This window comes from Camarhynchus parvulus, chromosome 14, assembly GCF_901933205.1.
Source record: "Camarhynchus parvulus chromosome 14, STF_HiC, whole genome shotgun sequence".
NCBI classification, from domain to species: Eukaryota; Metazoa; Chordata; class Aves; order Passeriformes; family Thraupidae; genus Camarhynchus; species Camarhynchus parvulus.
The window spans coordinates 6,613,312-6,636,885 of record NC_044584.1 but is presented as its reverse complement, the minus strand read 5'-3'; the positions used below and the strand labels follow the sequence as shown (position 1 = coordinate 6,636,885).

Sequence of the window (23,574 nt, the reverse complement as noted above, 5' to 3'; positions counted from 1 at the left end):
GAGGGGGAATTGGGATTGTGGGGATAAGGGGAATGTCACTTTTCTGTTCCCTGCTTCAGCACATTTCAAACCAGGACTGGTGTTAGGGAAAATGGAGGGCAGAGGAGGGAAGTGGCCAGGGAGCACAGGTTTATCATTCTCTGAGCTCCCTGGTAAAGTCCTGGCAGGTGGGCAATTCCCAAACCTGGAGCCAGCTCGGAGACCTTGGGCTGCCCAGCTAATCCTGCACCTTCCCCTGGCCTGGGAAGGGAGCACTGGCTGCCAGAGGGACAGTGACATTCGAGTTCTGCTCCAGCCCTCAGTCAGTGGGAGCTGTTACTTGGAGATTTTTCCACCCATTTTCGTGTGTTCACAATCCTCAACCCTCTCCCCTGTGGTTCCTGCTGTGCTCCATGCCAGCATCAGCCCAAAACCTCCCCCTGTCCTGCCCCATCCACCTCCCTGTGCTCCAAGGATCACCCAATGTCCCATGCCAGGCTGTCCCCACCACATCAGCTCCTCCCTCCTGGAGCTGACAGCACAGGCACCCCTCCTGCCAGCACTTTTCATTTTCCACAGCTCCCTGGGAGCATTTCCTATCCCAAATCTTGGCTTGGTCCGAGCTGTGCTTTGAGCCAGCAGCTCATGGTGACAGTCCCTGGGGCACAGTCCTGTGTCACACCCTTGTGCCCAAATCCCTGCAGCCAGGCACAAGAACAAATCCCTTGTTTGTCACCCTTCATCTCCACAGCTGCAACCCCTCTCCCAGTGACTTGCAGTGCTCCAAGCCCTGGGGCTGGATCTCCAGCCTCTGGGAAGTCTGGGAAGCACTGGTGTCCCTGAACAGGCTGGCAGCAGGGCTCCCAAACCCCCTGGGGCACAGCAGGCTGGAGCTGCTCCCCTCCAGAGACATCTGAGAGGAGGTGACAGCGCTGTGACTGCCCTTCTGACAGGACCAGGCCAGACATGGCCTGAGGGTAATTGTTTCCTCCACCGTGGTAAACAGATTGTGCAAGACATCCATCAGAATCAGCAGGAAAAGCTTTTTCCCTCAGGCTGTGTGTGCTGAGGGAGCTCCTGACCCAGAGCCAAACCCCACATCACAAGCAGCAGCCCCCAAGTGCAGCTGAGCCTCCCCCAGGACCCCCCAGCTGTGCCCTTCACACACACACGAGGCCACAGCAGTTCTGATAACTTACAGTTTAATCAGCCAAATATACAAGTTCTCTTGGTGGTTTTTAAACTTGATCAAGTTTTTTTTTTTTTTTCTTTTTGTTTTGTTTTTTTTTTCCATCTGGATCTGACACAATAAATGTTGTTTGTTTTTCTCCTTTAAACAAAGGATGATGTGGTTAAAAACTGGCACTATCCCTAATAAGGAGGAGAAAAAGAAAATGAAGAGGAGGGAAAAGGGGAGACTGGCTGCAAGAAAGGAGGGATGAATCCAGGAAGGAACGGCACTCCAGATGTCCATGAAGTCAGGCTCCCAGCTTATACTGCAACGCCCTGCAGCAAAATTTGATGGGCTCTTTGCCAACTGGATTCCTCAGATACATTATCCTTTGGGATTTCATACCAAGTCAGTTCCCCACCCCATGCCCCACCCCCAAACGACCCCACAATCTATTTTTCTTGCAATCTAGTATTTGAAGCACCTCCCCTCCCACACAGCTCCCTCCCACCCTGCCCCCCTCCCACCGTCTACGAGTTCTTGATCCTAAAAACAGCAAAAACATTCATGTTTCCAAACTGTTACAGGGAATTGCTGTGCAGCACAGCTCTGCACTGCAGAGAGCAGCTGCCCCTAACCCCAAATGGAAATCTGTGCCAGGATGAGGACAAACACATTGTCAGTGTCTCTTGGAGGTGGAGGTGAGGTCAATGCTGCAGGGTGCCCTGCATGGCAGCGATGGAAGGCAGAGCTCCTGGCAGGACCAGGCACAGTTCCCTGGTGTTTCCTCCTCTTGCATGGCCTGTGCTTACTTGTTAAGGGATAGTGACTGCAGTCTTTTACCTGCCATGGCCGCTTCGTCTTTTGCTGGGGAGGAGAACAACAGAGTTTCATCATTTCATGGTGCACATCAGGGACTGGGGGAGTTCTGGCAGCCCCAGGGATTTGAATCCTGCCAGCTGGGGAATGGAAAAATCCCACCCATGCCACTAATTTCTCAGAGGTAAGAGGCACAGCCCCTCTTGATGTTCCCTTCTATCACTGGCCTCTCTCCAGGTGTCCACAAATCACCCTGATGCCCAAATTTCTCTGTGGAAGCCACCAAGGAGCCGTGTTCAGACTGCTGGTTCACACCTCCCAGGGAAAGGCCAGGAAGGGAAGGAGTGCTGGCAACTCCCTGGGCAGTTCAGATCCCCACATGCAGAGCAGATAAATCACCCAGCACAAGGAGCCTGCTAAACCCCCAAACTGGAGCCAGCACTGCCTGGGAGGCAGGGGATGAGATGGATACCAAGGGCAATTCCCTTCTCTCTTTCCCTGCTCGTGTCCAATTCTTGTTTATAAAGCAAAAACTTTATGAGAGGGAAACAGCTGAGCCTGGCTTTGCTGAAGGGAGTTGATGACACTCAGCAACACAACACAGGCTGAGAGGAGGGATGTGCCTCTTGGAAAGGTAGGAGAAAATGATTAATTATTCTCTAACCTTTTCTTTCTTCTTCTTTCTTTCTGGCAGCTTCTTCCCTTTGCTTCCGAATGATGGCTAATCGGGCAAGGTCTGCCTTGGCTTGCTCTGTTTTCCCAGCTAGGTGCATTTTCATGTATCTTTCTTTTGCCTTTTGCTTCTCTATTTCCTCTCTGCCCAAAGGAAAACACACCAGTCACCACAGTATCCAGGCAAGCCCACAGGAACAGGCAGAGTGGGGCTTTCCAACCAGGAAAAAACTCAAAACTGGGGGTTCTTCACCAGTTTTCAAGCACAGGTTCTGTCTATTTGCAGGGTTTGAAAAGGGGTGAGGTGAGAGATAATTCCTACCTTCCTTCAGCTAAGTAAGGACACAGACACACAAGGAGGTCAAATGAATCAGCCCCACATCTCAAGAACTGTGACAAGTTTTTCCCTGCCTTACCCTCAAAGGTGTCCTTCTGCTGAAGCAATCTATCCCAAATAAAAAAGATTAAACCTTCCCTTCCAAACCTCACCATTGCTAAATGAAACTAGAAGATTAAACTTTGGGTTTCAGGTAATTAATCTGGCCAGATAAAAATTTCACCACAATATCTGGAATCTGGGAAAATGCTACATGTCACTAGAGCACCTTCTGCAGCAAGACTAAAGTGGATCCAAAGTGACCTCTGGTTAATGAATTTCTGTTCTGATTTTTGGCATAAAACCTTAGGAAAGGAATGGCCTAAATCCCCTTCTCTCAGAGCACCAGGGCAGGTGCCTGGCTCCAGGATAGCCACAGAGGACAGACAGCTCCTGTGAAGTTTCTAAGGAACCACATTTTGAAGCACAGTGAGCCCAGTCTGCTGCTGCTCAGTGCCTGCTTTAGGCAGCAACACACTTTGAAGGGCCTCCCTGAAACACTGCCACAGAGCAGGGGAAACACCTCCCTGCATCAAACTGCAGGGTGAAATTGCAGGGTGAGCAGGGAACTCTCACCTCTCTCGTCGTGAGAGCTCCTTGGGTCCATCCAGGTCCAGCTGAGTGACTTTTTTGGTTGTCTGAATGACACGGTTGGGGTTCTCTATGTCTATCAACCCCTCCACTCCTTTGCGCTTTTGCTGTGGGTCAAGAACAAGAGGGAGCTTGAGGAGCTCTTAACTCAGCTCTGGTTGTACAGAGCTCCCCAAACACACTGCAAAGCACCCCAAAAGCACAAGGCAACATTTTGCTACAAGCCAGTAAAACTATTTATGAATCAAGGCACCTTCTGCCTTTTTAAAAATCTTGTTGCCTTTGTATTTCATTTGTAAATGTTCACAAGCTCTCATTCTGAGGGCAAAATGCTTTTGGTTTCTAAAAGTAGTTCTATAAAAAATGCACTCCAGGTGGCTCTGCTCAGAATCCAGAGTGTGCATCTCCCCCCCAGCCCAAGTATTAGGTGCATTAAGTGCCCTGAGAATGCAGTACCTGATAATCCTCATCATCTTCATCACTCTCATCTGAATCTAAAGATTTCTTCTCCTTTTTAGGGTCCCCTGTTGCTCCTTCTCCTCCTTCTTCTTGCTCCTCCTCTTCCTACAGAAAGAGAGGAAATGTATGTCACTAAAAACCCCAAACCCAGCTCTTAAATGAGATTTTGGAGGGATGAGCCAGCTCTGAGCACTGATGTTCCTGATGTGGCCTTGTGCCACCAAGGGATTTGGCTGTCACAGAATGAGGGCTCCTCCTCAGCAACAGCATCACCTCCAAACAACTCTGCTGTTCTCTCTAAAAGGAAAATTACTGTAAAAGACACCACTGGCACTTCACTTTCCCCAAATCAAAGCTCTCCAGAAGAATTTTGGCCTGGGTTTCCAGTGCACACTACCTCAGAGACTGGAAGCTACATGGATGCAACTTAGAGCTTATCCTGGGGATAAATAAAAACACCTAGAGGAGAAAATTGACAACTACCAACCTGAACATTATCATCCAAGGAATTACAGCCTTTTTAGCACAGCTTCCACCTGTCAGAAGCTGGGAATTAATTTCTGAATCATAAGAAGAGCAAGCATGGGTGTGAACAGCTTGTTTTACACTACCAACATCTCTCATCAAGCAGCCAGCAAAGTGGATGAGCAAGGAACAGTAAGAGGAGTAATTTTGTTACTTGTAGGGGGTTTTTAAAGCTTTCCTTAATGTATCTGTGTTGAATGTAACCATCACTATGTGATATGGATTATAATAAAAAATAAATCCTTCTCAAAGAGCAGTTCTCTGGTTTGCTGTGAAACAAGACACACATTTCACGTGGGTCCTGCTTTTCTGTTCCACTTCCAGTCAGTATTTTAATTAACAACATGGAAGCAGAGAACACTCACACAGTTTGTGAATGACATCACACTGGTAGGAGTCGGAATTATTCTGGAAAACAGGATGAGACTCATCAGTGGTTTCAGAATTTGGAAATATGGCACGAAACCAAGAAGGTGGAATCAGAAACTAACCAAGAGGAGTTACAGTTTGGAAGAAGAAATCCAACATGAAGCTGGAAGAGCAGCAAACCAAACAATCATCTCGAGTTCCAGCTGGGCAAAACATTAAAAAGGACTCAACACTACGGCTCAGAACTGCTTGAGAGTCATCTCAGAGGTATTCACCAGGATTTCCTACATGGGGTGTAATTATCCTCCTGTGGTCAGTGCTGTGAGGCCTCAGCTGGAACTGTGTATTTGGGCTGAGGCAGCACTTCCAGAAAGTCACAGAAAAATATCAGAGTGTCACCAGAGCTGTGATAAACTGGGAATGAAGAAAGCAAGATCCCCAAAAAGCAGTCAAGGCTTTCATGACAGCAGCCAGGTTGTGGTGGAAGTGGGGGAGCCCCCAGTGCTGGGGCACAGAAACACACCCAAAAGAGGCCCCAGACCAGAAAACTCTCATCTCTCCCTACAAAGCAGAGGCAAACAAGAAAATCTTGGGTCCAGGAAGAAGTCAAAGGAGTTTGGTCCATAAATCTATGATAGAAAGTGGGTAAATACAATAATTTCAATACACAGTAACATGTCAAGATGTGGTCCTTGTTCTCCAAAACCAAGCAGCAGAACATGCATAAAAAATGAGCTGACACTGGAGACTGAAATAATGAAATATGGGGAAAAAAGACCTCCAGAGCTGCTGTGTAATCAGCTCCCTGTCCTTTAACCTTCCAGTGCTGCCCTGGGTGGTCTCCCAGGCCTCTGAACCAGACTGGAGTCTCCCCAGCTGGAGATATTTGGGATCCATGCTGTGATCACTGCTGGAATGATCTGCAGCACTTGGCTAAGCTGCCATTGCTCCTGAGCAGTGAAAACCAGGCTGGATAAGGCAGGAATCAGGACAGAAAGCACACAAAGGAGCAAACACATACCCTTGCCTTTTGCTTTTCTGCTTGGAGCTGGGCATCAATCTCCTCAGGACTCGTGTACTGCCTTGCTCGGCCTTTGTGGCCTCCTTTTCTACCTGCACAAAACAATAAAAATAACAAATGCTTTAGTGCTAACTTCCAGGAAGGTCTGCTCCTCCTGCAGCACTCTCTGGATTTTAGGTGTGGACAGGACAAACCAAAATAGCTCCTCTGAAAGACCCTAAACAAAACCCCCCAGTGAACTTGGTGAAAAGCTCCAAGATTTTTAGGTGACACACACAGAGAATTGGGATTATTGACATCACCCTTCCCTGCCTGTGCTCATGGCCTCTCCAATTCCCTTCCCAGGTTGGAAAGGGATGCTCAGTCCCAGAGCAGATCCCAGTTTCCTGCACAGGAGGAATCACAGTGTGTTCCTGTGTTTACAACCAACATTCCAACAAGCTTGGCTCCTTAACTACTCCCTCTGTGCCAGGAAAAAATAGGAAGCTAATTGGACAAAAGCTTTGGGAATTACAATGGGAGCTGAAGAAGTCCTAAAAGGAGCCTCCAGTTTCATTGCTTTATTAGGAAAGATAAAAACAAGCTCTAGGAACCAAGAAGGGGAGTCACTGTGGCTGGCACTGCCCCAAGTTCAGATTCTGTTGATTAATGAACTGCTGAAGCCATTAATGCTCCCCTCAAGCCACTGCTCTGGTTATTCCAGCCCAAAAATTGGGAAGCGAGTTGGACAGAGCCAATCCACAGCCCTGAGTGAGGGAGAGTGGCACAAAGCAAACTCTGGCAGGGCAGCTCTGCCACTGCAGCAGGCCTGGAGTGCCATGGGAGGAGCAGGAAACTCTGGATCTCTCTCATCCTCCCCAGTTCACCTGCCAAGGACAATGGGAACCTTACAGGGATGGGAAGGGATGACGGATCATCCATCCCTCCCTCCCTGGCACTGTGTGGGATCCATGGGAGATCTGCTCTCTGTTGGCCTGGGAGCCTTAGAGATCCAACATTTCCTGACCAATTCTCCTGGCTCAGCACAGACAGACTCTCACAATGCCTTAGCTCTGCCCCAAAACCCCACTGTGAAGCTTTACAGAAACTCCTAAGTTATTTTTCCAAAAGTCAGGGAAGTGCAGAGACCAAATTCTTGTCCCTGGATTCAGCTGGGGAAGCTCATGGGCTCTCCAAGCCAAAGCACAACCAAAGCTTTGGTGCAGGCACACGGGAGTTTGTCTGTTTGTCTGCTCCCAGCCATCCCACGTGGGAGCACTGACACCCTCTGGAAGGAGATGTGCCATGGGAATGCTCCTGGGGAGACAGGACCTCACTGCCCAGCTCATGGCATCACCCAGAGGGAACAGCAGTGACATCTATGACACACCAACCCCAAATACCCAAACTGTGCTCCCAGCCTGGCCAGGGCTCCTCACCCAGCTGTGCCAGAATTCCACACTGGGCTCAGGACCAAGGAACACAAACTGCTCATAACTGCAAATAAACACTGCTGATGAGGGGGGAGAAGCAACTAAAGAGAAATTATTTTACATTAAAAGCCTAAAAAGAAGCAAATGGAAGAATGAAGCCCACAAGAGCTCAGCACAGAGCAGGGATGGGGCTCTGCTCCCACAGGGAGATCAAACCTCACATCAGACACAGGGAGCTGGTCCAACACCACTGAGCAGCTCTGTGCCTCAGTTTCCCCATCTGAAAACAGGGATAATGCTTATTTTCCACCTCTGTGAAGCACTTTTCAAGTAGAATCACCTGCAGATTTTACCTGCAGCAAAGCCCAGGGTGCCCAGGCAGGCCCACATTCAAACACATTTGTCTTCAGCTTTAAACAGCCTAATTAAGGAATTTAAATGGAAGAGAATGGAATGATACTGATGGAATCTCTTCATTTTAAAATCAAAGTATTAGGGGGGAGAAAAAGGAAATTAATCAGAAATAATCCTGTAAAAATGTATTAGTAGCTTCTTTATACCCCTCCCTTTTATATTAAACAGTGAGTACCAAAATCCACTTTTCTGCCACCAATCCAACAACGCCCACTGACTTGGGGGAAAATGACCAAAGCCCCTCTTCTTCCAAAAAGCCAAAGGTTTGAATCAAACACTGAAATCTGTACAATGAACTAAAGAGCAGGAAATCCTGAGTTACAGGCATTTAAATAAGAAAAATGGGGTTATAACCCACTATGGTTCTTTGCCTTCACAAAAGCCACGTGAAAGCTTCAGCCCCATCTCCCATCACTGTGCAAATGGACCCAAAACGAAGTGGGGTTCAATAAAATCTAAGCAAGGAATCAGTTTGGTGCTAAAGGCTGGGAACTGCTGATGGAACAAAGCAGAGCAAACTGCAGCAGGAGGAACGATGCGGGCTGGTTTTAACGCGTGTGCCCGGGCTTCGCGAGAGCCAATTATGCGGATGGTGCATGAGGAGAAGGTTCTGGGTGGATCCAGCCCGGCCGTGCCCCATCCCGGCTCCTGAATCACACCAGGAGCAGCAAGGCCCTGCCCGCTCCGCACACCCAGCCCGCCGCATCACCAAAGAGCCGCCCTCGGAGCCCCCGAGCCCGTCCCGGGATGGCCGCCAGCCCCCGGTACCCCCGGCGGGGCTGCTCCCCCTCCCCGGGCTCCGTGAGCCCCACGCCCCGAGCCAGGGGAGCGGCCGCGGTTCCCGTCCCAGCACATGGAGCCCGGCCCGGAGCCGCGGGCACCCCCAGGCGCTGCTGCCGCCGCCGCCGCGGCGCTCTGGGGGGCTCAGACCGGGCCCGGCGCCGTGAGGGGCGGGGGGAACGCGGCGAGGCACCCCCGGAGCCCCCGAGAACGGGGAAAGGGAACCCGAGACCGCCCCCAGAGCGGAAACACAGCCACGGGGGCAGCGCGGGGACCGGGAAAGGGACCCCCGCAGGCTCCCCCAAGGCCGGGAGAGCGGGAGAACGGAGCCGCCGCGGCATCTCCACCGCCGGGGGCGAGCACGAGCCCTGCCCGCGCCGGGGCCGGGGCGGCGCACGCACACACCCCCTCGGCCTCCTCCTCTCCCGTGTCCCCCGTGTCCCCCCGCCGCCGCTCCCCGCGGGGCACGCCCGGCCCGGCCCGGCCCCCACCACCTTTCGGCATCGCGGCGATGGCGGCGCGGCCCCCCGGCCCGAGCGGCGCCCGGAACCGGAACCGGAACCGCCCCCAGCGCAGGCCCCCACGCTGGGCTGCCCGAGCGCCGCCGCTGCGCTGCCCGCGCCGCCCTCCCGGTGCTCCCGCCGGGGCAGCGCAGCGGGGCCGGTTCTCCCCGGCGGCTCTCGGCTCTCTCGGGGCGGCGGCGCGGGCGGCGGGGAGCGCTTTGCTCAGGCAGTGTGCGGGGCAGCCCAGGGGGCGCGGCCACGGGCGGGGCGGCTGCGAGAGGACCCCGGGTGACGGCGGCGGCGGCGCGACGGGAGCGGCGGTGAGCGGGACCGGGACCGGGAGACAGAGAGAGACAGGGACAGGGATCAGGGGCAGGGATCAGGATCAGGGAAAGGGGCCGGGACCGGGATCCGCACAGGAATTGGGACCAGGACCTGCGGCCTCCCCTCAGCCCGCTAGCCCCGGGTTCCGCTGTGGGGCTGTCGGGCCGGGCCGGCGGCCTCTGCATCACCGGGATCTGACCGGAGCTGTCAGCTCGGAGAAGGAGCGGTGGCCGCGCTTTGCTGAGGAGAATAACTGACTTATCGTGCGGCACTCACAGAGCTTTTCACGAGCTCCGTAAAACTCATTTTTATCCTTGTAGTGGAAAACGGGAAGAGGGCAGAGAAATCTTAGGAGAAATATATCTGACAGCGGATTTCCTTCCGTTCTTCCCAGTGATTCTGAGGGAGTGCTGGCAGTTCCCCTCGCCCTTTGGCCCTCTCGTTCCCCAGGCAATGCCCAAAGTGAAGAGGAGCAGGAAGCCTCCCCCGGATGGCTGGGAGCTGATCGAGCCCACGCTGGACGAGCTGGACCAGAAGATGAGAGAAGGTGAGTGGGTGTTCTCAGGGATGAGACCCCAAAACAAGCTCACAAGAGCTGCTTCATGGATACAGGGGAACCTTTTTTGTGTCTGTGCCTCCAGTGGTGCTGCAGGTTGGTCCTGGGCCATGCTGGTCCCTAATTTTAGGGTTATGGAGCACAGAGGTTTGGTTACAGCTGGTTGAGGGATGAAGCTCATGGGTGTGTGGTAGTTCCTGTGGGTGTGGGTCATGTCATCCCATTACCACTGGTTTTATATCCCAAAGGAGCTGTTCCAGGTCAGGTCTCTCTCATTTGAGTCTCCTCCCATTAATCTCAGTCTTATCCCTGCCGTGTATTAAAAGTTATGAACGTTCTTGGAACAGTTCACTGCAAAGTGAGTGAGGGAAGCACTTGGTCACCTGGTGTTTGTGTTCCCTCCCAGCTGAGACAGAGCCACACGAAGGGAAGAGGAAAGTGGAGTCTCTCTGGCCCATCTTCAGGATCCACCACCAGAAAACACGTTACATCTTTGATCTCTTCTACAAGAGGAAAGCAATCAGCAGAGGTGAGGAGGGCAGGGCCAAACTGGAGTGAGCGAGGTGTTCACCTGTGAACTGAACTGGGAGCTGGTGGGATCAGGTTTCTGGGGAAGGAGGATGGAGGGAAGGTCTTGCAGCAACCCAGCTTTACCTGCTGGTTACTACAGCTGGTATCTGCTGATAACTTGTGACTGTCTGCTCCTCCCCAGAGCTCTATGAGTACTGCATCAAGGAGGGCTATGCTGACAAAAACCTGATAGCCAAGTGGAAGAAGCAGGGCTATGAGAACCTCTGCTGCCTGCGCTGCATCCAGACTCGGGACACCAACTTTGGCACCAACTGCATCTGCAGGGTCCCCAAAAGCAAGCTGGAAGTGGTGAGTCTCCAGCTTGTTCCTCTGCCCTGCTGTAGTTCTGACTTCTCCCAGCTCAGGGACAGCAGAGGGGGTAGTGCTGCTCTTCCTGGTCATTTCCTCTGCCTTTGCTGGTAGAATTGGTGTCCAGCTGGTGCTGAAGTTACTGTCAGCTTTGGGATTCATTTAAGGTTGTTAAAAGTATGGGAAGTAACACCAAACTGTGGAAACCCTTCCCACCAAGAGCCATTCCCTGCCTGGAGGTCTGAGCCTGCTGGCCTGGCTGTGCTTGGCTCTAACACCCTCCTCATGTTTGTTTTTCAGGGCAGAATCATTGAGTGCACTCACTGTGGATGCAGAGGCTGCTCTGGGTGAAGCCTTTTGCCATCAAACTTGTTTCTTGAACTTTGAGAGACATCCTCCTCCTCCTCCTCAATGGACTATGAGTGCAATTACAGCCATTTGCTGTGATGGGCTATTTCTGTATTAAATTAAAGCATCAGCATGATCACCTGGATCATGCATAAACGGGGGGTGCTTTGGAGTAGGGTTTTGTGTAGCCATTTATTTTAAAATAAAGCTTGCCTTCCTGAGAGACTGCTGTGATCTTCTGGTGAAACATTCCTGTGCCCCTCTTCTCCTGTTGGATGTGTTCTGGGTGCTTGAAGGTTGCTCTGCTCTGGGTTTTTTCTCAGCTAAGTCCATGTAAAAGGCTGTGTGGAAAGGAATTACAGTTCCCAAATGTACAGTCCGAGTTCTTCCCTGACCACGTGCAGATGGAAGCTGCATTTCACTGGAATTCTCTGCTGAGGTCTGTAGCCTGGAATTAATGCACAGATCCCTTCAGGAATGCCAGAGGTCTAGAGACTTAGAGGTCACATGTGAAGTGACAGGACACAGACAAAACCAGCACTGAGCTAAACCCCTGTTAAATCTGATTTTGCTTCTTCCTGGTTTTGCATGGGGTTTGCTAAACTACAGCCCATCTAATCCTCATCAATTGAAGGAAATTCACTGAAAATGTATTTGCTCCTCCTTAAAACAAAAGGAAATATTTTATTATGTAACTATTTCAATAACTGGGGGTTGGGGATACACAAAGCAACTTTGCTACAAGCCAGTTTAAAGAAGCAAGTCATGCATCTTCCTTGTGCTGGAAGAACTTGAAACTTCAGCATCCTGCTCCCTTTTCCTGCACAGCCTCTGCCTCGCTGTCCTGCCCCCCAGGCTTTGCTGTCCTGTACTTGGCCCAGGGGTGGGGGGTCTCCTCTCCAGCCATCACCTTTAACCACCGGTAGTAGTAGCCACGGAAACCATCAATCTTCTCCAGGTATGGGTTTTTGTGCTTATACTGCAAAGAGAAATCCACCAGAACAAGTTTCTGTTAGATGAGAGCTCACTTCAGCACCAGCCTGCAGGAGCTACAAGATCCTACCAAAGAAACAGCGATCAAGTAATCATCAACCAGACCAGACAAACCCAAAGGACACTCAGGCAGACATTAAATCATCATATTTATGATTCCCCTCCCTTGCTGGTGTCCTTTTGAAGCCTTCACAGCCTGCCAGTTGTGGCTCCTTACCCTGTCAAATTTGGGAGGGTAGCGTGCTGCGAACTCCAGCTGCCGGATGATCACTTCATTGGGAGGCACCTGCCTGTTCCTCATGTCCCGCAGGATCTCCGTGAGGTAACTGTAATCCAGCTGCCTCACAGCTGCAGCAATGAGGCTGCTGTAGATGTACTTGTTGGGAGTTATTCCTGACCTCTGGAAAGAACAAATGGTATGGTTGAACAAGTTTATCTGCTGACTAGTGCAGGACTTGCAGAAGGAAGAGGCAGAGAGGCACTTTCGACACAAGGAGCACAGCTCTCATCACAGCACCTGTGAAGCAGCTTGTGCAGTGCCAGCACAAGCTAAGACAGACCACCTGAGCTCCAGCTACTCTGGAGCTGCTCTTTTGGGAAAAGAACAAAACCACTCATCACAAAAACCTCAGCAGGTGTTTTAAAAGCATTAACACTTCACTTTGCCTCTTCCTGCAGCTCAGACCCCAAGCAGCAGAGGAGTTTTCTTTAATTACCTTCAAATCCGAGAGCAGCTGCAGTCCATCCTGCTGGTTGTGGCAGGCAATTGCCAAGTTACAAAATGTGTGGAGGTTAGGTGACAGTCCCCTCTTCACCAGAGCTGGCAGCATGCTCTGCAAGATACAAGTGGTGGCATCACTTCCCAAAAATTCTTACTGTAGCTTTCCAGACAGGGAGCTGGACATGCTAGAACAGAATCCATAAATACTCAGAAATTAACCCAAGCACCACCTTGTGGGAAACGGTGTGAGATCCCAGTTTCTACTGTGGACAAAGAAATGGGTCTCAGCAAAAGAGAAGTCTGAGACAAGGAGGTGGTGATGAGGCTGGTTCTGAGGTTTTTCTCTCACCTTTGCTCCCTCCAGGTCTCCCAGTTTACTTCTCTTCCTCATTAAAGTGTTAAAGAAGGTCACATCTACTTTTACTTTATGATCATCCAGCAATGCCAGCAGGGAGGATTCTGAGGGGCTTTGGGGTTCCACCAGCTCAGCCAGTAATGTGAACGTTTTAATGTTGGGCTCTGCATTGTCCTCTTTCATTTTGTTCAAGAATCCCTCCACATCCCCCATCAGAGCCAGTCTGTGGGATGGTGTGGCCACTGTCCCCAGGGAAACCACGGCTGTGTCAGCCACCCTGGAATCCAACAGGTTGGGCAGGTTGCACAAAGGCAGCTTCTGGCTTGGGTGTGGCTGTCCCTGTTCCATCTCACTCTGAGCTCTCCTCATCAAGGCTCCAGCCGTGCTGTGAGTGACTCTGGGGCTGTCAGGAGCAGCTGGTTTTGCTTCAGCCCCAGCCACATCTTTATTTTGTTGCTGGATCCGTTCCTCGGGCTGCACCGAACTCTCCTGAAATAATTGCTTTTCCATAGCTTCCACATCCAGCTGGACAGCAGCACTCTCTGATCCCTTCTTCCTCTGATTTTTCACCTTCTTCCGCCTGCCAGGTGGCAGCTTTAGCTGAGGTGAGTTCTCAGGGGGGCTGAGCAGGAGCTTAGAGGCCACAGTGGGATCACCAATCCCACAGTCTCTGGCTGCACGCAGCATCAGGTTGTAGGTGTGGCTGTCGGCCTTGATTCCCAGCTTATTCATTTGCTGCCACACCTGAAGAGGGGAAGATGGATATTAAATAACAGGAGCATCTCTAGCAGCCTGTAAGTATATCTGTCAATGGGATCTGTGTGAGAAGGAGTGAATGTACAGCATGACAAGGACAGTGACCTTGAGCTGGAGAGCCCTGTGTGATGATCCAGGGTTATTTACCAATGTATGAGATGTCCTGAGCAAAGTCTGGTTTTCAGAACTTGTGCTAGGAGGAGCTGAACTCCTCCCATTTCACCACCCCACTGCTATTTCCATGTGTTCAGGTGATGAGTTACTATGCAGCAGCACTTTCCCTCCCCTCAGAACATGAGGACAAACCTGCAAGGCAAATCGGAAGCCGTTTTCGCTGTCTTTTATGCAGCTCATGAGGAGGAAGCTGAAGGTCTCAGCTGTGAGGACATGGCCCTTCTGCACAATTTCCTGAAAAGAGCAGAGAGAGCATTAAACTTCCCAGTTACCCTGTGTGGTGAAGTCAAATACCACCTTCATCTTCTGGGGATAGATGTAACAAGTTTTGGACACACCTCAGACAGTTTTAAAGCCAAAGCTGCCTCCTTTTAGGTAATTAAGCTTAGACTTTGGTACCAATATCAATTGTATTTGGTACATACAATTTCACTGTGTGACAATAAAGACCAATTAAACAGAAACACATGACCTGTAATTATCTCTGCTGGAAATGAAATTAAAACCCAATGCACCATGTCAACTTCCAGGAGCTTTAACCACAGCACAGAATAGGTTTAACAGGAGAAAAGCAACCAATTTACCTTGAGTATATCCAAGCACATCCTGAGGTCTGAGCAGAGGGCACAGACCTTCAGCAGGGCGTGGTAGGTGATGAGGTTCAGCTCCTGGTTTTTGCTCTGCAGCTGCTGCCGCAGTTTCAGGGCGCTCTGCAGCCCCGAGTCCTTCCAGGGGGACTCAGCACAGGCGTTGAACAGGGCTGTGTAAGTGGCCTCTGTGGGGATTAACCCTCGTTTTTTCATCTGAAGGAAGAGAAGAAGGATTTGAACTGGCTTTTTTGCAAAAGGACCGCTTGAATTTTTAAACTTTTTTTTAAGAGTTTCAGGCTATGAAGGTGCCAACACTAATGCAGAGGCATTTTGGAGACAAAGGAACATGACTGAATGCTTGAAATCCTTTTAGCTTAGAAAATACTTTGAGGGAGAAGTTAAACCTACATCATTGTAGAGCCTGAATGCCTTCTTCACGTAGCCAACCCTGCCACAGCCGCCAATGAGAACAGTGTAATTGCCTTCTTCTGGCTGGACACGATCCTCTTTCAGCATCTGCACCTCAAACAGCTCCAGAGCCTCTGCCAGCTACAAGGATGAGAAAAATCCATCAAGAGGCAGCAAGAGAATCAACTACAACGAATATTAATATATGAACTGTGGGCAGATTGTAGTGCAAGCCCTACAAAGTGTGGGGTTCCTCACAATAAGGCTGGAGAAGGTCTTTGGACCAGGGCATGTGGTAACAGGACAGGGGATGGTTTTAAGCTGACAAAGGAGAGATTTAGGTTAGATATTGGGAAGAAATTCTTTACTGTGAAGGAAGTGAGGCATTGGCACAGGTTGCCCAAAGAAGCTGTGGCTGCCCCTGGACCCCTGGAAGTGTCCAAGGCCAGGTTGGATGGGCTTGGAGCAAGCTGGGACAGTGGAAGGTGTCCCTGCCCATGGCAGGGGGTGGAACTGGATGGGCTTTATTATGATTCTATAGGAAATTCTTATCTTAATTCTTTCTGTAAAGATACCAAGTGATAGAGACCTGGTCAGAGCTGCATCTTTCATCAGTGCTATTAAAAACAAGAGAAGAGCTGGGCTCAAACCTTGTCCTCTTTGATGAGGGCCTTGCACCGTAGGAAGTACCAGTATGGAGTGTTCTTAGGACCACGTCGAGGTTTTCTTTCTGGTTCTTCTTCTCCTTCTTCTTGAAGCTTTAAATCCCGAAAGTGCGCTGTGGTTTTGTGGTAATATTTCCTAGAGGAAAATTTATCAGTCAGAGTCCCGAACTCCACACCTTCATCATCATCATCGTCATCCTTCTGCTCCTCGGCAGCTCCAGCGGAGCTGCCAGCACTGATCTCTCTCGGGACGCTGCCGGGCAGTTTGGAGGAGGCCTGGGAGGAGCTGCACGTTCTCCAGCCCGGCAGCGGGCCCTGGCCTGGGGGCCGGGACAGGAGCAGCGCCTGCCCGGCTCCAATCCCGGGGGCTGCGCACCGCGCCCGCAGCACAGCGGGGGAGGCGTAGCGGCACCAGCGGGGAACGAGGAGCCGCAGGGAGCCCATGATGTGCCCGCTGTCCCGGAAAAGAGCGGGAGCGGGTGCGGAGCAGGAGCGGGACCGCGAGCGGGATCAAAACCCAGACCCGGCCCTGCTCTCACACGGCCCCTCCTCACCCCGCCCCTGACCCAGGGCGCCTGCGCGCACGGAAGGGGCGTGTCCCCGGTAGTCTCTGATTGGCCGGAGCGCGCGCGCTGCCCGCCGGGCTGGGGCGCCCCGAGCTCTGATTGGCCGGAGCGCGCGCGCTGCCCGCCGGGCGGCCGTGCCCGCCGTGGGTCCCGTCATTCCGCGGGCGGGCGGCGCGGGGCGGCCACGGGGCTGCCGCCGCCGCCTCCCCTCACTGCAGGCACTGCCGGCGCGGAGTGGAGCGGGCCGGGCTGGGCCCGCCCGGGCCCGCCCGCCCGCCGCCTCCAACACCGCCACCATTCCGCCCCTACCTTCCCGTTGCCGGCGGCCCCCAGCTGCCACCATGCAAGAGCTCATCGCCAGCGTGGATCACATCACGTTCGACCTGGAGCTGGCCGTGGAGCAGCAGCTGGGGGCACAGCCGCTCCCCTTCCCTGGCATGGACAGTGCGTGTGGGCTCTCTGCTCCGCGGGGGGCTCGGCCGGGCCGTGGGGCCGAGCAGGGTGGGCAGGGCAGGGCAGGGCTGGGCTGCCTGGGAGGTTTGCAGGGATCTGAGCGTCTTCCTCAGGTCTTACCCGTAGATCTACCCAACTTCTGCTTTCCCCATGAAGTTTCTGTCATAACCCAGATGTTTGTCTTTTCTATTTAGTGAAATTTGTAGTTACTGCTAGCCAGGCTGGAAAATTAAAGTTGAGATGTTACTGTAAATAAACATCACTCTCCTGCACAATAGTTTATATTTCCTTTTTCATTCCCTTTTGGTCGATGAGGTGTTTTGATGGGGAGAGTCATCAGCTTTAGGTTTATCCATGGCTGACTCTCTAAATCTCCTTCAGTCTGACACAGACTCAGGAGACTCACAGTTTGCTGAATTTTTCTGGCAGGGCTACTAAACTTGTGTTTAACTCCCTTGAATGATCCTCTTTGTCAGGATCTGCAAGGAATAACATGCGAATGGTTGTTTCAGGCACTTCTGGTAAAGAAATACAAGACTTTTAATACCATGATTACAAATACAGGGTTCAGGAGTTGGACTTTGACGATCCCTCTGGGTCCCATCCAGCTCCGGGTATTCTGTGATATGACTGACTTAACAGCAGAGGAAAACCCAGAACTTAAATAGCTGAAAAGCAAAACAAGCACCTCCAAATCTCTGCAAACTCCCCTTGCAGTCCCTCAAAAAGAAAACAGACATTTTTATGTGCCAGGCTTTCACAAGGAACTCCCACAGGAAAGTCAATTCCCCAAACCAAAGTGTTGCTTTTTTCTTGATGTTGGAGATCAGATTTTCTTTCTAGGGCAGGAAATGTTTTGAAGGTTGCCATGAAGCTTTGATAAAATAGATAATGTTTCCTTGTTCTCTCCACAGAATCGGGCGCAGCTGTCTGTGAGTTTTTTTTAAAGGCGGCATGTGGAAAAGGCAAGTTATTCTTGTGTGGAGTATTGGAAAAGGCAGTTGTTCTCACAGGACTGGAGGGGTGAAAACAGATTTTCCAGCACTGATTATAGTGCTCTTGTTTTGTAAAGCTGAGGGGATAACCTAGATAGAGGAGAAAACTGAAGGATGTTGGAATATCTGCAGCAATTGGGAAATAATCATATTTTTTAAGGGAGCTGGGAATAAATAAACAAAGCTATTGTTAAAGGAAGGTTTGAACTCACCATAAACAGTCTTTGCTGTGGATCTGCCTCTTAGTTGCTGTGGTTTGTAGTTTCCAGGATTAAGAGCTGGAGACTTTGTTGTGAAGCTCCTTAGAGGGTATCACAAGGCTGTTTTGGAACTCCCTGGTTTTGCTGTTATCACTTAAGGTTAAAATCATAGGTGATGTCTTCTGAAACTCCTCTTGCAGAGGGGTTGCTGTTGCTCTGTGTGACACACTTTGATTGTTCTTTTTTCCCTTCTCCCACCCTTCCACAGGAGGCATGTGCCCATTCAGACACATCAGTGGGGAAAAGACAGTTGTTTGTAAACACTGGCTACGAGGACTGTGCAAAAAGGGAGACCAGTGCGAGTTCCTGCACGAGTATGACATGACCAAGATGCCTGAGTGTTACTTCTACTCCAAATTTGGTAAGTAGCTCCTGCAGGTGTGGGAGTCTGAAGAAGATCCCTCCTCCTCATGGCATTACATTCTTCTGTGTCTGATGTTGGACTGACATTTTTCCAGATCTGCTTCACCTTATTATCCATCTAAATTTGTGATGTATTCTAAATGTCTTCACTTGACTGCTTGTCCCTTGCAGGAAGAGGGGGGAACCTGCTGGTTTTACTGCTTTTTTTGCCTTAAGTTCTTTTTTTTTGGGTATGAGATGAGTAGGCTGAGCAGCTGGTCTTTGCATGACTCTGATTTTGGGGAGCTGATGAGCAGTAGAGGGCATGGGTGTGCAAAACTTTTGTGCACTTGCTTTCCAGCTCTGGAGATCTGGACATAATGAGGCAACTTGATGCCAGAAACTTAGAGTCTTGTAGGTTTCCTTGGATTGAGGTTAGTGTGCAATTTGTAGTTTCTCCACACTTCTGGTGCACTAAATGTTTGGGTTTTGTTACTATGACTGCTCTTCCAAATTTAGTTCCCCCATTGTTTTTAAAAACATAAATCATCCAGTCTGGTAGAACTTGGCTGACCAAGGATGAGTCCTTGGAGCTCTTCATGGAGGTTAATGCAGGCAGTGAGACTGTTATGCCTGAACTTAAAACTGTTGGTAACAGCTCTGTGGGAGCTACATGATCCAGGTAATGTTTTGAGAGTCATTTTGATCTCAGCCCTGCACAATTGACTGAGAAGTGTGTTTGCCTTTGGTACAGGGGAATGCAGTAACAAGGAATGTCCATTCTTGCACATTGACCCGGAGTCGAAGATCAAAGACTGTCCCTGGTATGACAGAGGCTTCTGCAAACACGGTATGTGCCTCCCACACTTTCTGTTCCTGTGCCTGCAGATCAAGGGGGAGTGTTGCTGTTCCATCTTGGCGTGATCTGCTGGGATGTGGATGTATGGAATGTGAACTGCTGAGCTTTGTGTTGTTGCAGGTCCCCTGTGCAGACATCGGCACACTCGGAGAGTCATTTGTGTGAATTACCTGGTAGGATTCTGTCCAGAGGGCCCTGCCTGTAAATTCATGCAGTGAGTATGCTCCAGGCCTGCCCTGCAGCCTTGTGTTTCCTTTGTGGTCTGGTTCATGTCAAATGAGGGTGCTCCCGTGCTTCCCAATGGTTTGGAGATTTGCCAGTGTTTAGTTGGGCCAAATTTTTACTGATTTGAGGATTGAAAAAGTATTTACAAGAGCATGTAGTGACAGAGCAAGGGGAAATGGTTTCAAACTGAAAGTGAGTAGGTTTAGATTAGGGATTAGAAAAAAATTCTTCCCTGTGAGGGTGGGGAAGCCCTGGCACAGGTTGCTCAGAGAAGCTGTGGCTGCCCCATCCCTGGAAGTGTCCAAGGTCAGGTTGGATGGAGCTTGGAGCGACCTGGGATAGTTCAAAGTGTTCCTGCCTGTGGCAGGGTGGTTGGAACTGTATGAGCTGTGAATCCCTTCCAACCCAAACCAGTCTATGATATGGAGCAGGGCCTCTCCAGGGAGTTCCCAGTAAGTGATTAGGAGCATGGTGATTAGGTGCCATCAGTGCAGTGGAATCACATGGATTTATATTCCAGAAGGCAGAGGGATATGCAACACATATGTAAAGAGAAGTGGGGAGGGGGAGGTCTGTTTCCTGTGAGCCAGATTTAACTGGCTGAATGTTTTGTTGTTTGGAGATACTTGACTGAGCTGATGATAAAATGTTGGCATATGATTTGAGAATCAATTTTCTTGTTTCCATCTAAACCAGCCCTCGGTTTGAACTGCCAATGGGAACCACAGAGCAACCACCACTGCCTCAGCCAACACAAACACAGCAAAAGGTACCCAGATTCCCTGCCTCCCCACACAGCCACCCTCAAACCTCTCCCACAGTGCTTTAAAATAGAACAGGTTGTCAAGTGGTCAAAATTGGGCACCCAGGCTCTTGGGTTTGGAAGGGAGAATTAAACAGTGAGCAACCCTGAGTGCCACTGTAGTGATGAAACCCCACAATTGTTCCAGCTTCACATGGAGATCATGTCACAGAACACTCCCACGCCACACAGAAACACATCAGATGTGGTTGTGCAGCAGTCTGCCAGGTTTTGTAATCAGGGTGACATCCCTCCATGATGGCAATGATATTTTAGCAGCCTAAACCTACTCTCCAAATCTGCTTTCCAGAGAAAAACAGCATCACTGGGCTTTGTGAGGCTCAGTGCTTGATTTCTTCTTTCTGGTGCTCCAGCTGGCAGAGCACCCACACACAGATTTGGAGGAAAATTGATCATTTGACATATGGGGTGCTCTTTTCCCTTCTTAACAAAACAAAAACCACAAAGATCTTTATCCTTGATGCACTTAACGAGTCAGAACTCTTCTCCTACCCAACAGAGGACACCCCAAGTCATTGGAGTCATGCAATCTCAAAATAACAACAGTGGGAACAGAGGACCCAGGCCGTTGGAGCAGGTCACCTGCTACAAGGTAATGCAGAGGGGAGGGCTCAGGAGGGAAGGCAAAAAGGCTTTTTCACAGTGTAAAAAGGTCCTTGAATTCTGAGCTCTGCTCAGCAGACACTGTGTGGTGCCTGGATACAGCTGTGGGAATTGGCCTTGAGTTCTGAGGTCGCTGCCTTGCTGTGACAATGACAAATTCTCTAAGACTTTGCTGTCTGCTAATAAACAGGAAAACCCTGCCCCGAAGACTGAAAGGAGACTGCCAAGCTGCGCATTTCAAAATAAGAGTTAATAGAAATTTTTTGTCCCACAAACTGATTTGCTTACACTGGTGGGTGTAGATTCTCTTCTCCTGGAAGGTCATTGAAAGTAACAAATTAGGTTTGCAAAGCCTGCTCAGTGTTTGAGCTGTAAATGCATCCTGTGGTGTCAAACCAAGGAATGAGTTGTTCACCTTGGTTGCTCATTGAGGAGCACCAGGAAAATTTGGACACAAATTTCCATCTCCTTATTTTTCCACAAAAGCCACAGTCACTAGAAAAGGACAAAGAATCTTCCTGTTCCTTTAGCTCTGACAGTTACAACATCTTGCATGTCCACTCTGAGCCTTAGGTGCTTGTTTGGGTGAAAGTCACTGTGATTGGACAGGGATATCAAATAGCTGAATCCATTTCACTGAAAACCTTTAATAACTGCCTCTTCTATCTGCAAGTAAATTACAGATCTGGAGAAGGCAGTTGCACCAGATACTGGCATTTCTCTGTGTTTGAGTAGCTTCAAGATGCAAAGTCACGAATCTGTGACTTTCTCAAGTTCAGAGGTGCTTTTCTTTGTTTATTCATGAAGATCAGGAGAGCCCCCATGGATATGGTGCATATCACTTGGAGTAGTTTGAGAAGCCTCAAATGTTGAAATCCTCCTTGTGTGCTGAGAGTTCTCTCCTTGGAAATGCCTGAGAATAACATGGCATCAGGTTACTCCCAGCATAGAAGCAGTTTTTGCTCCAAGGCGTGGTAGCAGCCCATAAATCCTGTCCCTCCTGACACCCTGTTTCACTGCACCTGCTAAATGCTGCATCTTCCACGTGTGGAAAAGCTTCCAAATGGGAGCACTTGCTGGGTGCCTTAATAAAGGCAGCTAGGAGGAAAGAGCTGTATTTCTGCAATAATTCCTGTCTCTTTCTGTTTCAGTGTGGTGAAAAAGGTCATTATGCCAACAGATGCACCAAAGGACACCTGGCCTTTCTCAGTGGACAGTGAAGGAGCAGCAGGAAGGTGCAAGGGAGCTGTTACCACTGAGGAAAGGTTTCTGCCTAGCACAATGTCTGCAGCTATTAATCAGGTTGTTTTTTTAATGCCATTACTGAAAGAACTGGTCAGAGGCTGGCTGCTGCTAAGCAACGTTTTTGTAATTGTTCCCAACTTTTTTTAAGTTTTAACCTTTTTAAAATCAATTTTGGCCTCCGCCTGTGTTCATTGAGCCCTTATGAAAGGTAGATCTAAAAGCCAGTAGATAAACCAAGCCCTTACTGGTGCAGCACTCCACATAAACACATCTTAGGCCAGTGTTTCTTTAAAGTATTTTCCTTCTGCCACTTCTCTTTGGAGAATCTGCAGCGTTTCAGCCCTCCCTGTGGAAGCAGGAAGACTGACTGGGAAAACTTAACACTTGCAATGCCTTGTCCTCAGTGAGGAAGCAGGGATTCTGCTGTCCTGTAGCTCTTCAAAAGCCAAGTCCTGTCTCCAGGTCAGCCTGGTGAGCTTGTCCTGGTGGCTGACGGGACCCCTCACGTACATCAGGCAGTAAAACCTGTGTCCACTCACTTTGTTTCTGTGCTTCTTGCTGTACTGAAGGTTAGAAATCAATCTTCTGGGAGAGAACTGATCAGGGGGAGAATAAATTGGCATCTCGCTGGTTAGCCAGACAATAAGGAACAATGATTATAGGAAAGCAGCAGCTGTGCTCAGTTCCCACTTGCAGAAAGGAGGGACAAGAACATGGCTTGGAGTAGGAATAGAAGAGCCTTGTCTCAGCCCCTGTCATCCAGCTCACACTGAGCAGGTATTCCCACACTAGAGAGCAGGAAGTGGAGCTGTTTATTCTTACGGAACACTGCTTTTAAAGTGTTGGTAGAGATTCCTTCTAAAAGCATTTTTTTTTTCAACACAAACCCCGTTTATTTTGAGATGACTATTTCAAAAGGGCCAATGACAAAATGTGAATTAAAAGAAAAAAAATACCCACAATGTGAGCCTTATTGATTCTACCCCATCTCTTCATTTGCTGCCTGCCTTTATACTTTGTTTTTATTGAAATGTACTGATGGCAAAAGCTGGCTGTGAATTTATTTTTCTTGAAGAACAAGGTAAATGTGGCTGGATTAAGAGAAGTGACCAGAGCCTGTGTTGGTGTCAATGACTGCAGTTATTTCACTGTGGAAGTTTCAAGTCTGAAGTCACAGACCATCAGACACTTTGATAACACTCTGTGCCCCCCCTCAGACTGAGCTGTGATCTGTTTGTAACTGGGCATGTGGAAAAGGAGCTAAAACACTCCAGTGTCTGATCACCTTCCCCATCCAGTTTAGGAGCTTTTGGGCTTCAGTACCAGTTTTCCAACACTGAAAG

The 23,574-nt window shown here is 49.9% G+C and overlaps 4 protein-coding genes across 5 annotated transcripts; 2 read left to right on the top strand and 2 right to left on the bottom strand.

Moving 5' to 3' along the window:
- Positions 1 to 1,269: 1,269 nt before the first annotated feature.
- PDAP1 (PDGFA associated protein 1) lies at positions 1,270 to 9,158 on the bottom strand. Its single transcript, XM_030958075.1, has 6 exons — positions 9,083 to 9,158; positions 5,983 to 6,074; positions 4,065 to 4,172; positions 3,594 to 3,715; positions 2,634 to 2,785; positions 1,270 to 2,017 (listed from the first exon to the last, which is right to left on the bottom strand). Exons 1-6 carry the CDS (start codon positions 9,090 to 9,092, stop codon positions 1,959 to 1,961), a joined length of 543 nt encoding a protein of 180 aa, XP_030813935.1. The 5' UTR covers positions 9,093 to 9,158; the 3' UTR covers positions 1,270 to 1,958.
- Positions 9,159 to 9,355: 197 nt separating this feature from the next.
- BUD31 (BUD31 homolog) lies at positions 9,356 to 11,421 on the top strand. 2 transcript variants are annotated; one of them, XM_030958137.1, is made up of 5 exons: positions 9,356 to 9,411; positions 9,810 to 9,962; positions 10,378 to 10,500; positions 10,684 to 10,850; positions 11,151 to 11,421. In XM_030958137.1, exons 2-5 carry the CDS (start codon positions 9,869 to 9,871, stop codon positions 11,199 to 11,201), a joined length of 435 nt encoding a protein of 144 aa, XP_030813997.1. In that variant the 5' UTR covers positions 9,356 to 9,411; positions 9,810 to 9,868; the 3' UTR covers positions 11,202 to 11,421. The 2 variants fall into 2 exon arrangements, with proteins under 2 accessions (XP_030813997.1, XP_030813999.1); XM_030958139.1 differs by lacking the exon at positions 9,356 to 9,411 and adding an exon at positions 9,419 to 9,710.
- A 439-nt stretch (positions 11,422 to 11,860) lies between these two features.
- Positions 11,861 to 16,415, bottom strand: PTCD1 (pentatricopeptide repeat domain 1). The gene is made up of 8 exons (XM_030958273.1): positions 15,846 to 16,415; positions 15,196 to 15,336; positions 14,782 to 15,000; positions 14,330 to 14,431; positions 13,262 to 14,011; positions 12,908 to 13,024; positions 12,409 to 12,591; positions 11,861 to 12,177 (listed from the first exon to the last, which is right to left on the bottom strand). The coding sequence occupies exons 1-8, from the start codon at positions 16,302 to 16,304 to the stop codon at positions 11,998 to 12,000; spliced, it is 2,151 nt and encodes a 716-aa protein (XP_030814133.1). The 5' UTR covers positions 16,305 to 16,415; the 3' UTR covers positions 11,861 to 11,997.
- A 179-nt stretch (positions 16,416 to 16,594) lies between these two features.
- CPSF4 (cleavage and polyadenylation specific factor 4) lies at positions 16,595 to 23,345 on the top strand. The gene is made up of 8 exons (XM_030958274.1): positions 16,595 to 16,870; positions 17,794 to 17,844; positions 18,343 to 18,495; positions 19,231 to 19,326; positions 19,456 to 19,549; positions 20,257 to 20,329; positions 20,883 to 20,975; positions 22,138 to 23,345. The coding sequence occupies exons 1-8, from the start codon at positions 16,768 to 16,770 to the stop codon at positions 22,204 to 22,206; spliced, it is 732 nt and encodes a 243-aa protein (XP_030814134.1). The 5' UTR covers positions 16,595 to 16,767; the 3' UTR covers positions 22,207 to 23,345.
- The last annotated feature ends 229 nt before the right edge of the window (positions 23,346 to 23,574 follow it).

Bases quoted from the DNA above. Each gene is read 5' to 3' on its own strand.
- BUD31 (XM_030958137.1), top strand. From the start codon at position 9,869: ATGCCCAAAGTGAAGAGGAGCAGGAAGCCTCCCCCGGATGGCTGGGAG. The intron at 9,963-10,377 runs GTGAGTGGGTGT...GTTCCCTCCCAG, and splicing joins GGACCAGAAGATGAGAGAAG to CTGAGACAGAGCCACACGAA. The intron at 10,501-10,683 runs GTGAGGAGGGCA...GCTCCTCCCCAG, and splicing joins GAGGAAAGCAATCAGCAGAG to AGCTCTATGAGTACTGCATC.
- PTCD1 (XM_030958273.1), bottom strand. From the start codon at position 16,304: ATGGGCTCCCTGCGGCTCCTCGTTCCCCGCTGGTGCCGCTACGCCTCC. The intron at 14,432-14,781 runs GTAAATTGGTTG...TGCTCTTTTCAG, and splicing joins TGTGCTTGGATATACTCAAG to GAAATTGTGCAGAAGGGCCA. The intron at 13,025-13,261 runs GTGAGAGAAAAA...TGTATCTTGCAG, and splicing joins GAGACCTGGAGGGAGCAAAG to AGCATGCTGCCAGCTCTGGT.
- CPSF4 (XM_030958274.1), top strand. From the start codon at position 16,768: ATGCAAGAGCTCATCGCCAGCGTGGATCACATCACGTTCGACCTGGAG. The intron at 17,845-18,342 runs GCAAGTTATTCT...ACCCTTCCACAG, and splicing joins AAAGGCGGCATGTGGAAAAG to GAGGCATGTGCCCATTCAGA. The intron at 20,330-20,882 runs GTACCCAGATTC...CCTACCCAACAG, and splicing joins CAACACAAACACAGCAAAAG to AGGACACCCCAAGTCATTGG.
- PDAP1 (XM_030958075.1), bottom strand. The intron at 4,173-5,982 runs GTATGTGTTTGC...CTCTTTCTGTAG, and splicing joins CAGAAAAGCAAAAGGCAAGG to GAAGAGGAGGAGCAAGAAGA. The intron at 3,716-4,064 runs GTACTGCATTCT...CTTGACCCACAG, and splicing joins AAGATGATGAGGATTATCAG to CAAAAGCGCAAAGGAGTGGA.